The sequence below is a fragment of the Carassius gibelio genome, chromosome A6 (genome assembly GCF_023724105.1).
Source record: "Carassius gibelio isolate Cgi1373 ecotype wild population from Czech Republic chromosome A6, carGib1.2-hapl.c, whole genome shotgun sequence".
Taxonomy (NCBI): domain Eukaryota; kingdom Metazoa; phylum Chordata; class Actinopteri; order Cypriniformes; family Cyprinidae; genus Carassius; species Carassius gibelio.
In genome coordinates this window covers 18606700-18619623 of record NC_068376.1, presented here as the reverse complement: position 1 = coordinate 18619623, position 12924 = coordinate 18606700, and the positions used below count along the sequence as shown (strand labels likewise).

The following is a 12924-nucleotide window of genomic DNA, read 5'->3' as shown; positions in this document are numbered from 1 at the left end:
AGCACTGTGAGGTTTGCCGCTCGAATTGCAGTCATGTGACATTTTCAAGCCATGACAGAAAAGCAATACCACAGAATATTGTTTTTCAGCCTTTTTTCGATGGAAGTCACGCCCACCCAAGAATGATCAAAACTTTACAGATACATTCTAAATGACAGCTTATTATCAATCATCTTCACATAAAGACACAAAAATCTTCAGCATTCTTGCTCTGCTTTTAGGACTTCAATTATAACAAAAAAAAAAATTATTAAATGCTAATATTCAGTTAAGAAGTGTGGGGCAGGTGCTGGAATATAGCCCTGTTTCACAGAGGAGCTCCAGTGGTTTCCCAGGTGACTGAGCAGTGATTTCACACACTGATTCCAATTTTCACTACAAGCCGTCACCGTGCCTGAAAACCCCGAACTTATGTTCACATGGTGCACAGCAAACAAGGTGTTGATGTAAAACATCATGGCCATTAACAACTTCATTTCCTCTCAATATTGTATCTTTCTGAAGAATTTAAAAACCTATGAGCAATTATTTTGTATTAATTCAATTATTATGTTAATCCCAATTAGATTTTTTGAGGTAGGACCATACAGTACCTCAGATAAAAAAAATGTAAAGCACTAAAGGAAGTGTCCATAAATGCAAGTAGAATAAAAGCTGAAAATTCAGTTTTCATGGTGAATTCTATTCCGCTCTAATGCTCTATGGCCTTATTTGCCCTTAAGAAATGGCTGTAATTCAAATAAGAGTAAAGATCTAATTTAAAGTTCCGACTCCATCATAATATTTATTTTTATTTCCATATTAATTAGCTCAATAACTTGGTGTTAATTTTCCTCAAACGTAATCAGAATTTTGCATCAGAAAATTAGCATCTACATGTCTGTCAACTAAACCATTCTAAAACCTTAAATACTAAATATGATCAGCCCTTTCACTTTCTGGTGAAATAAAATAAATGAATTAAAAGGTAACTGCATACATACATAGGTGACCCCCAGACTTGACTAACCTGTTCTGGCAGAACAACAGTCAGTTTTGACAGAGGTGCATTCAATAATAAAGTCCACAATGGGCAAGACTGCAATCAGTTTGTAATGTAAAATACATTTAAATTAAACACTGTTTTAAACTACAAATTTCAGTACAGCCAGGAAATTAAAAATAGAAATAGGGTACAATCAGATGCATTAATAAAATAATAATATAGTGCATTAGAAACTCTGATGCTTGATTCACAAGGATAGACTTGTATTATTTTCAACTATATTGAGTTGGCGAGAGAAACGAAGGAAAAGGGTGAGAATGTAATGAGACGCGCTTTAACTCATGTCGCCCACATGAACGCCCCAGTTCAACATGTCGTCCTCTCACATCCACCTCAACATCTGCTGGATAACTCCTTACCGCTCTCCGGACATGAAAATATAAGATTTCTCAGACTCTAATCAGCTTCACATTACAAAATCATGTCACACATTACCTTGTTGAGGGGAGCCTTCAAGCAGATCAGGTTCATCTGATCTAGATTCATTTCAAGCTACCCCATTCCTTCGCTTGAAAAGGAGAGGGAAAGTGGAAGGAGGGCATGAAAGATGCTTTTGAGTGAAAATGAAATAGGCAGAATGTAACACAAGAGCAATGAACACAAAAGCAAAAGACTTTCAATTTGTGTGGGACGTTGCAGCGTCCATGACTAAGCCAGCAGTGTAATGTAAAAAGGCACAGTTCAGCCAAAAATAAAAATTCTGTCATCATTTACTCACCCTCCAAACCTGTACAGACACAAAAGAAGATATTTTGGAAAATGTGAGTAACCAAACCGTTTCTGGTCCCCATTGACTTCTGGTATTTTTCCCACACTATGGAAGTCAGTGGGCACCACCAAATTTTTGGTTACCCACATTCTTCAAAATATCTTCTTTTATAATCTACAAATGATAGAAATTCATCACACAGATTTAGAATTTTTTGGGTGAACTATGCCTTAAATAACATTGACAAAAAAAGACGCTAAAATCGTGTTTTACTCATAAAACTCTAAAAAGTATTTATTATTACTATAAAATTACATAGATATTAGTTTTGTAAACTGAATCCAAATGATCAGTTCGCAACACAATGACACCATAAAATGAGAGTCATACAATGACAGAACTGCCTTTGAGGTGGTGATCTACTAGCTCATTGTTTTGACAAAAGTGACCGTACAAATTAAGATGAAACCATATCAATGACCCTAAAGGCAGCAAATCCCCTCTATTTGATTTACACAAGGCTTCTAGTTAACCCGTGTTTAAATGAGTTGTGCTGAAAGGCTGGTTTCTCTGCTGCTGAAAATACAGACCTCACAAAGCACATCCACACTGCTTTCCCAGCGGCCCAGCTAGCATTCCATACATATTTGCACATGGAACTCTTGGAACTACAGTTCAATTCTCTCTTTCATTTGAACACTGTTTACATTATGCGACCACTTTCAAAAAAAGAAAAAATAAAGGGGAAAAAAAGACATGCTTTTAATAACTAACTGTGATTTACATTTCTACAGTATCTTAGGGATACTGGAATAAAGGTGTAAACTGATATTCTACATTCTTCATGGTCCAAAGAGAGAGACCACCACACATTTATATATATATATATATATATATATATATATATATATTTATTTTATTTTTATTTTTTTAAAGAGCATTCTATCGTGGCCCTGTGCTAGGTTCCCGTTACAAGCTATCTAGATTGAGCCAACATAGCTAATGAGGGAAATTATTGGGTGACACAGTGACAGATGCAAATTTGTATCTTTTATAATTGACTGACAGTCATGATTAGCTCAACTGTGCAACAGTGATAATCAGGAATCTAAATGGAAGCAAATAAGGCAATATTCGGCAACTCAGATCAATCCCATATAGACTTTGATAACACTGATCAATTCAAAGAAGATATTCCCAAAACTTAACTCAGTCATAATGGTTATCCCTCATCTTTTAAAAAGTCTTATAATAGAAGATTCATTGATACAGATCATTTTGTTCTCACAGCTTTCATAAAGACAACTCAGCATCTGAGAGAATATTACAGGATGCTTATTAACATCACTCAGCTTGTTACATCAGTCGTAAAAAGTGTTATTCATCTTTATAAATTATATACTTAATATTCTATGTATTGTTAAACATTTAAATTAGTTAGCATATTATAGATTTTTTTTTTTGCAGTGTTATATATAATTGAATAAAAAAGGTCTCATACATTATATATATTTAGGTTGTTAAATCCCAATCCAACCAAGCGCAATGCATTACATTGTACAATTTTTTCCAGGTAAATAGTTAGTGATGTGCAATCCAGCAACCGAACATATTATTTACAGCTCATGTGATAGTTAATTAGCATGACAAGCCCAAAGAAAGAATAAACAACCAGCCATGTTGCACTGTGTCAGCTCTAGAATGTGGAATGAAAACACTTCCATTCCTAACTGTGCAACTTCCCTCGTTTCTTAATCATCACTTCAATCTGAGCCCCCGCCCTCTACAACCAAACAATCATCAAACTTCAGCCAATAAAGCATGCAGCCCCTCTCCCGATCACTTTTACCTGTCTCTGGGGTCGATCCATGAAGTTTGTCGAGTGTTGTGGTCAATGTAAAAGACTCTTCCATCATAATCCCTGGCTTCCTCCCAGCCCGGGGGCAGCGGCAGCTCCGAGCTCTCTCGCCGCTTACAGCTGCTCACCCACGGCATAGCGCTACTGGGACGGTAGGGGGGTCTAACCCCCTGCCTTTACTCCAACAACAAATATATCTCAACTCTCTACTGCATTACAAATGTTTAACTCCCATCGACTCTCGCAAACAGAAAACTTCACGGCGAAGAAACGAACGTGGGTTAAATCGACACAGGCAGTCCTGCATCCACCTTTTCCGAAAAGTTTTGCGGCACTCTCATGACTCTATGTGTCGGTCCTCCATGTTTGACTCTATCTACCATCTTTCATTCCACACTGCCCATATTCGGGCAGGCGTATTTGCATAATCACCGCCCCCAAGTGACTACGTATATGAAAGTAAGCCAATAAAGACGCTCGTATGATTTCGGGATTGTTGTTGATGGAAGTGGATACAGTTTTTCTTCTTCTTAGTAGTAGAAGAAGTATTAGTAGAGTATTAATAATAATAATTATAATAATAATAATATATAATTTATCAAAGCAACGTTTATTTCATTGGACTAATTGAATGGATAAAAAACTGGTCTAATCTAATCTAAAATACTTGTTTAGATTATGTTAGAGGACTAGTCTGGTCCAAAATGTTTAAAAGTAGCCTACTCCTAATTGAAACATATTTCGTTTCGTGGTGAACTGTTGCAGTGTCTGAATATGTTACATTACAAGAATGAGAAGATACTGTTTGTGCTTAATCACAGAACTTCAAACGCTTCATGAGTGTGTTAATTTAATTTTAATTTTTAATATAAGAGCGCCCTCTGGAGACTGTTTTTTTTTACAGCCGATGTGTTGTAGTAAACTCAGGAGAGGCAGCGTCTTTAGTTTTAATCTGTTGTACATCATTGCTCATCTACAACAAACATACCTGTGTTTAGTTTTGTTGTTTTCTTGTCACGTGAATACTATCCATAATTCCATAAATCCACTTTTTAGACTTCCAGCAAAAATTTTGTTTTTTCTCTCTAAAAGTTTGCCAAATCAAAATTATGAACATTTATTTTCAGTGCACATTTTTTATGTATGTATTGATTGCTTGAATGAATGATTGATTTACAGATTTTTATTTATTCATTTATTCATTTTTCAACAACAGCCTGCCCTGGCTGTGACCCAGGCTAAATCTGCCATATTTTAAATAGATTTTCAGTGTTATTAATGTGTGTTGTCCCTAAATGAATGAATGAATGAAATTAACCTTTATTTTTAAGCCTATATTAAGTCACTGACATGTTGTACTTTAATGGCTCACCATATACACATTTTAATACCTTTACATTTTTAAATCTAACCTCTAACATTTAGTTCTCACATCATAGATCAAACCTCTGAGTGCCTTGCCATCTCCTTATCTCACACTATTTGCTGTCTGATCAAATAAATCTAGCTTTTGTTTTTCTACTCCTCATTTGTTTCCATTTCTCATTACACTATTTAAACACATTAAACTACTCTGTGAACTTTAAAAAAAAAATGAAGTTATAAACTGATGCCCTTGCCTGTGTATGCTGTAGTTTACACTCAGCCTGCATTTTGTCAAACCAATTTAAATGTCATCAAAATATAAATTCGGAACATTCTATAAAATATCAGAAAGAGTGAGAAAAAGATACTAGGACACTGGAATACATTTATCAGATAGAGATTACAGCTTTATACGGTTTTCACAAATAACCACAACATCCTCAACCTCTGTAGACATTTAAAGGAAAAGGTCACCTAAAAATATAAATTCTGCAGTAATTATTGCACACTCATGTTTTTTCAAGTATCAGTTTGTTTAATCTGAAACTCAAAAAGAGCAATTTAGAAGAATGCTGATGCTATACCCTTTTCATAAATAAACTGTGACCATGGACTTTCATATTCAATCTAAAAGAGGAAGATCAAACAGGTTTGGAAAGAGAACTATTCTTTGACTATAGGAAAGTTAAGAAAAAAATTACATTTAATTAAATAAAATCACAAAATCACATGTCTGACTGCAAATGTTAATAACTAGCTGTAATCAACATCATTTTCAGACAAAGTCTGAAATGTGTATGTTAATTATGTGTTTGTTGAGAGCCAATTATGTGTTTGTGGAGAGCCACTGTATCGCGTCACAGATTTTAGCCTCCTGCAATACGTGGCATTCTGTAAGTCTGTCTCAACACAATCTCACACACTGCAGAAGCCAGATCTCTAACCATCCAGACTGCCTCATGCTTAAGGTAACACTCTTTTCCTTGAATATCTAATACATTTTTATGCATGGCAATATATTGCTGACATAAGTATCAAAGTTACTTATGTTAGAAAACAAATATTTTTCTTGCACAATGCTTAATTGTATTGATATTAATTGTATAATATGTCAAAACATGAAATGGTTATGCAAGTGTAAGACCTTTGAAAAAAAAAGGTATTACCGGCATTAATCAGAAAGGTTGGAAAGGAGAATTGTTTCACAGGTAACAGAAAAATATAAAAATTTCTGAAGCTACATTGAAAAATCAGCTTTCAAAATAATTTAAATCTTGAAATTGTCAGTAAAAGCATTTTTAATGTTTGTGTAGCTCAACTGGTGGCGCATGACTAACAACGCAGGTTTGTGGGTTATACTCCCAAAGAATGCACATACACGCAAAACATTTACCTTGAATGCAGTGGAAGTTAAATTGCTTTAGATAAATGCTTCTTTCAAAATACATCTTTTTAAATAAATTGATGTAAATGGAAATGTTTAGGATTCTTAACCATTTGTTGATCCGTACAGATGATCAGATTGAATCAAAAGATGCTCTCATTCTCAAATCATGCTGGATATAGGAAATCAATCATGAAATTTTATAAATCAACTTGAGGAACATTTCAAATTCTTAAATTCATAAATTCAACCAAAAAGGTTTAAAATTAAATTAAAAATTACTAAAATTTGTGTCAAAGAATGGACTGCCAGGAATTTAGCAGGGCTTATCTCACACCCATCCGTTCCTCTGCTAAATGCATTAATGGAAAAAAAACTCTGTAAACAGTTCAAATGTTTCTTTCTTTTTTCCAATTGCAACTCCTATGGCAAGTGCTGTTGCCGATGGCAGAGAAACCAAAGGAAAAGATACAAACAAATTGTAATCAGGTAAAAATGTTGTCCCTTGAAAATGACAACAATCAGGATTTTAATGGCATCCTGTCTTCAGTTTAATGACATCCCATGTGGCCTTTGGTGTCCTGCTGCCAGACTAGCGTCTGAATAAAAGGGTCTCTCTCTCTCTCTCTCTCTAAAAAGGATCCTAGAGGGCAGGGCCTAATGTTTGAGTGCCCTTTCTCCCCATGTGCACATTTCCTATACCTCTTAACCTCAGATGATGAGTGCCTCCTACTGAAGACCGACAGACTGTGAAGAACCTGCAACTCTCCAGTATCTGGATCCAAGGTGCTACTGTACTTCTGTTCCCCCCACTCTCTTCTCCATTTCTCATTCCTTCTCATCGAGAGGAGGTTCTTCAAGTGCCAGCCATACCTGAGGGCCATCGGACCCCAAGAGGTAACCATGACAAACCCATGCATGGGGTTTCTGGAACTGCTAGGGATGCTGGTCGGGTCGGGGGGCTGGTTTTGTTCACTGGCGGCCACCATCATGCCTCAGTGGTTGTCACTTTCTACTGAACTAATGGGCATGGAGAGCTACGAACAAGGGCTTTGGGAGGCTTGCGTGATTCAGGAGGTCGCTGGCACAGAGTGTCGGCCCTATGACACTATCCTAGGCCTCGAACCAAAGTTTATGCTGGCCCGTGTTCTGATCTGTGTTTCGGATGCCACATGTCTACTCGGACTTCTCCTCGCCATCCCTGCCATGAGTCAGATCAATTGCTGTAAGAGCGAGGAGGGATGGAGGACCAAGCGAGGTTTGAAGATCACGGCCGGTGTGTTTTTATGCATCGCTGGATTGTTTGTGCTCTTTCCCGTTTCCTACATCGCTCACGATATTGTAATTAAGTTCTTTGATGAGTCCATACCTCACGTGGTGCCACGTTCAGAGTTCGGGGATGCTCTGTTCATCGGCTGGGCTGCAGGACTTCTTGACATTGTGGCAGCCGTGCTGTTATTCACTTCTTGCTCAGACTCGAGAGACAGTGAACGATATCTGGTGCATCACCATCAAAGGCAAGAGATCCAAACTATCGATGGTTCAAGAAAACACACTCAAGAGTACGTTTGAGGTACATTTGTCATGAAAATAGATTTTTATTTTTTCTTCTGAAAAAAGTTACCTTCAGTGTATCAATCAATCAAACCCATGAAACAGGTATAGCATTACCATGATGCATTCATCCTTCAATATCTACTAGTCTATTTGATTATTTGTATTATCTGTAAAGTGTTAATATTGAAAAGTTACCAATATGTTTTCAATTGCTTTAAAAGAGATGTTGAATTTTTTTGTTGTTGTTGTCATTTTTGGGATTTCTGATCACAAATATTGTATGCCTTAATATAAAAAATACATAAATAATATACAAAATTATATATACATATAACTAGTAAATAAAGGGTAAAGGTAAGATTTTGGTCTTCTTTATTTAGTATGCATTTCTAGATCTCAATTCCATCGGCAAAAGTAATACAAGGGGTGCTTCTCAATCAGAAGGATGTGTCCTCTATCTCAGATGCCACATTACCAAACCGAAAGATGAAGGCATTATGTTTTCTTTCTATCTTTTTTTTTTTTTTTTTTTTGTAAATGAATCACATAATGCACAACTATGCATAATACAAACCAATGGAAGAGCACAGGTTGTAATTACGTATACTGCAATATTAGAAAGTCAGTTAACATAAAGTATTCTTCAAATTACAATTTGAATAGTATTTCTGTGCTGTGACCATCTCATTGTTGCGTTTAATTTCCGAGCAGGACTGGACGGACACATCATCACTAGGATGCAGCCTTCCGTTTGAGAAAAGCCCATTGTTTGGGGATCATTGTTTGTAAACCTCCTGGAAATCAGCTGGTACTAGCCCAGAATACTGTCTATTTTAGTACGAAATAAAAGATGCTTCTTTACACATGTTTTACTATGCACGAAGTAAAAAACATTCAGTGATATTATGAAGTTTTAAAGCAATGATTTTACTTTTAAGCAATGATTACTTTGAAATGTGAGATATAGTTTATTGAAATAAACTATAAGTATTGATTTTTTTTATTTTAAAAAAATCAACAAAATTCCATTTGACTGAATTTCATTTGATTGTATTTCAATTTCCTGAAATGGTTTTCAAGCAAGAGTACGAAAAGGATAAATGGATGAAAATCCGCTCTGGTTCTAGAGTGTTCAGTGAGGTGAGCTCATGTATAAATGCCTGCTTGAGTGTAATTGGCTCTGATGGTCTCCCTATCTCAGAATGGAGACTAAGCTGTGTTTAATGAAGGCTCTAACGAGCAATGTGTCCTCTGAGGAATACCAAAGAGTGTGTAAATACCAATAGCGCCTCCTCCACACCATCATTAGTCTGATTTGACCAGGTTAGGAGCAGACAGGGCTTCTTTCCTAGGAAAGACTACAGCAGGTAGGCTACAGTAGCACAGTCCCACCTCAGATAGATTCAATCTCTACATGAAGATGACCCTGTCTTTGAGAAAACATTCATTAAGATCGGAAAAGGTAGATCAATCCAAGCACATACATCGAAAACACACTTACACTTGTACATTTCTTTAGGCATGACGGAAATATGGTACATGGACAAAACATTCTCAGACTCGAAGGCGCCACATAGATTGTACCCTGAACTTCCTGCGATGGATATTGATAAGGAAACTGAAAACGGGCGGCATGTTTAGACTTAGATGTTTAGCTATCAACGCTCATTTCCAGCTTCTGGTTGGGAGGAGACGTACCCAGGGCTCTCAGAAAGGGGAAATGGTGTGTCTTCGACTCATTAGGAACAATGTCCTAATGCAGCTCACTGCAAACAATCGGGAGTGAAAGAAGCTGATAAACGAACACATGAAACTGAATTTTAAACATGCAGGATAAACACCGTTCACAAACACTGTATTGATTTATATATTTGTAAACTGTGATCTCATAATTTTCCTTTTAATAACTTTTTCGTCAGAGAACAACAAGCAAAATGAACACAAATATGCTTGCTGCACAATTACTGAAAATGCAATCCATTTCATGCAAAGTCTGATTCATTTAGTGAAAAGTAATCACATCACACATGAAATAAATGCACCAAAAAATAGGGATACGAAAAAAAATTTAAATCCACATTGATACTCATTTATTTCTTTAAAATAATTATATATTGTATATATATATATATATATATATATATATATATATATATATATAAAACCCTTTTTTTAATTAACAAACATACAAACAAATCTATTTTTAAGAAACAACTTCCCAGTTGTCATCCCAGGCTTGGAATTATGTTCCAAGAACTTGCAGTTGCAGTATATTAAAGAGATGGCAAAATGCAATTTAAACACATTAAACACATTATATACCTAATTGTTTAAAATCACTTTATCAAACTGGAAAAAGAACCCATTGTCCAAAACATGGCATTTTAAGCAGAAGACTATTACCAATCAATCAGTAAACATATTGGTGTGACACACACACACACACACACATATATATATATATATATATATATATATATATATATATATAAATATATATATATATATATACACACACATACTGTATAAACTTAGAGCACAAGCTTAGATAGCCTGATTTGTGCAAGCATGTACAGTATGTGAATAATTAAAAAAAAAACTGTGCACCTGGTTTAGTATACAGACTTAATAAATGCCTTCAAGTAAAATTATACCATCAAATCCTTAATTATTGGTGTTACTTATTGAGTTTATACCCTTTACTTAGTTGTTCATACCCTTTACAAAATGAACATAACAGCAGAGGGTAAGATGACCTCTGTGTAGATGAGATACATGCTGCAGCTCAAGGCCAGAAGAGATACTTAAAAGAAATAACAGGATAGTCTGAAAATGCCAGTGGTTTCTCACAGGTGAAAATCTGATGCAGGTGAAAAAAAAACAAAAAAAAAAAAACACTGCACCAGCTGTGCTGATCAAGCAACTCTCCCAGCAGTGTGATCACATGCACACCCTGCAGTACACATCCACACTACACCAAAACTGCTTACTTATTTTGAAATATGACTATTTTTCATAGCCTATTTAGTGCATATTTAAGCAATATTATTAATAATAATAATATTTTTTGAATGGAATTGATTTTTAGGAATCCCTGTGAAAGTCTCTCTCTCTCTCCCTATATATAATATATATATATAGTTCACTGAACAGTGAATATTCCCATTACTGTGTTCAGCATAGTCATCATGACAAATAAACCGATATACTTGGAGGGCTGTTTTTATTCATTTTTTTGACTATGCCTATGCTGAACACTGTAATGGGAATATTCACTGTTCAGTGAACTATATATATATATTATATATAGGGAGAGAGAGAGAGACTTTCACAGGGATTCCTAAAAATCAATTCCATTCAAAAAATATTATTATTATTAATAATATTGCTTAAATATGCACTAAATTCTGATATTGTTCTTGCCCCCATCCCTTGTTTAATTCCACCAACATCACGTGCCACTCTCGGTCACATGAGAGCAGAAACGTGTTTGTGCTAGTTGCTCTCTCTAAGATAATGCTTTCGTCTCAATATGGGGTCTAGGCTCCTCTCTTTCTGGATGTTTCTTTCACCTGTTTCTCAGAACAATACATTAAATCGCCAATGGCCATGGGAGTCCCTCCTGGGCTGGCAGACAAATTCGCCACACTTCTTATGAACCTTAACACTTCTTCTTGTGGATACACAGGGATCTCAATGGACTGAACCTACACCGAAAACAAAAAGCACCTTTAACTGGCAATAAATTATTTCCCTTTATCAGAATGATTAGGTGGTTTTATAACAGAAGAAAATCATGTAATATCCAATGGGATTTGTCAAAAATTTATATTCAATTTGAAAAAGATTAAATAATGGTAAGTAACAAACTCAAAGCCCATGGGGTGTTGAAAGACACAGTAATAAGGGCAGGTATCCAGCTGTGAAATAACAGTAAAGTTCATTCCCCTCATGGCAGGGGTTATTTCCTCTGAAATCACCTTGTCCCCACTCTTAGTCAGCTAAATCATATCTTACATCAAATTCAGGATATTTTGAGGTAATAGCTTTTAGTGCCAGATTAACAAATGAGATCCAAATATCACTTTTACTTTAAAAGAATTACAAAAAATTGCATAATAATAAAGACATATTAACAATTTGATACCAATAAAATTGCCTCAAAGTGTTTGTCTTTATTGCTTTTCAACACTTTCGTGATTATATAATTTTATACTACGGGGGCTGTTGAATGCTTGAATCTGATTGGCCGATGAACCTTCTGAGGTGTACAATTATTTTCTGGAAACGCACAGCGAACGTAGTTCCAGGCAGCTCTCCTGCATGCATTACAATTCCATATCACTTCACATAGTTAACTGTAATAACGGTCACGCAGTTTGCACAAAAAGGTGTTGTCAGTGCTGCCCTGGCGATTTTATCAGTTAGCCTATATAATATATAGCCTAATTCACACTAGCTCTTTCTCTCTCTCTCTCTCTCTCTCTCTCTCTCTCATAACATAATTAATAGCTGTATTAGAATGCTATCAGCTTAAATTTTTGTAAAAATGTCCCGTTTCTCCACTTGTTTTGAGATACCTGTAGTAGCACAGTAAGAGTAGTCCACTTACAATGAGCAGCCAAGCTGAACCGATCCCAATCCCTGGACAAACTTCCTGTTTTACTGGAGCAGAAGGCAAGTAGAAGTCAGGCGGGAAGTCTATAGTGAGATTCGTCAGTACGGAATTCATATTCCAAAAGACGGGCACCAGCAAACACACTGCAGTTAGCCAATACAAGGAACCAGCTATCACAAAGGTCAATCTGACATGCCCTTTGTCAACCCCAAAGATGGCATTTCTCATCGTTCACCCCAGAAACGAAGGCTGTCATTATCCATCATACAAACCCAAGCACCAGACCTGCAAACTGTCGATGGACTGACTGGGCAAGGCACGCCATTGCTCAAACTGCTGAGAGCCGATACCATGTGGTGATGAGTGTTTCCTCCACAGGTTTGCACAC

General features: G+C 36.0%; 2 protein-coding genes across 7 annotated transcripts in view; one reads left to right on the top strand and one right to left on the bottom strand.

The window, feature by feature from the left end:
• Positions 1-4007, bottom strand: part of LOC128015604 (protein WWC3) — a 39287-nt gene extending 35280 nt beyond the window's left edge. For all 6 annotated transcript variants that reach the window (XM_052599584.1, XM_052599586.1, XM_052599590.1 and 3 more), the window contains exon 1: positions 3604-4007. In XM_052599584.1, coding sequence (XP_052455544.1) covers positions 3604-3749 — 146 coding nt within the window. In that variant the 5' untranslated portion in view covers positions 3750-4007. The remainder of the gene's footprint in view (positions 1-3603) is intronic.
• A 3155-nt stretch (positions 4008-7162) lies between these two features.
• LOC128015145 (putative claudin-24) lies at positions 7163-8793 on the top strand. Its single transcript, XM_052598826.1, has one exon. The coding sequence runs from the start codon at positions 7265-7267 to the stop codon at positions 7931-7933; it is 669 nt and encodes a 222-aa protein (XP_052454786.1). The 5' UTR covers positions 7163-7264; the 3' UTR covers positions 7934-8793.
• Positions 8794-12924: the final 4131 nt, after the last annotated feature.

Bases quoted from the DNA above. Each gene is read 5' to 3' on its own strand.
- LOC128015145 (XM_052598826.1), top strand. From the start codon at position 7,265: ATGACAAACCCATGCATGGGGTTTCTGGAACTGCTAGGGATGCTGGTC.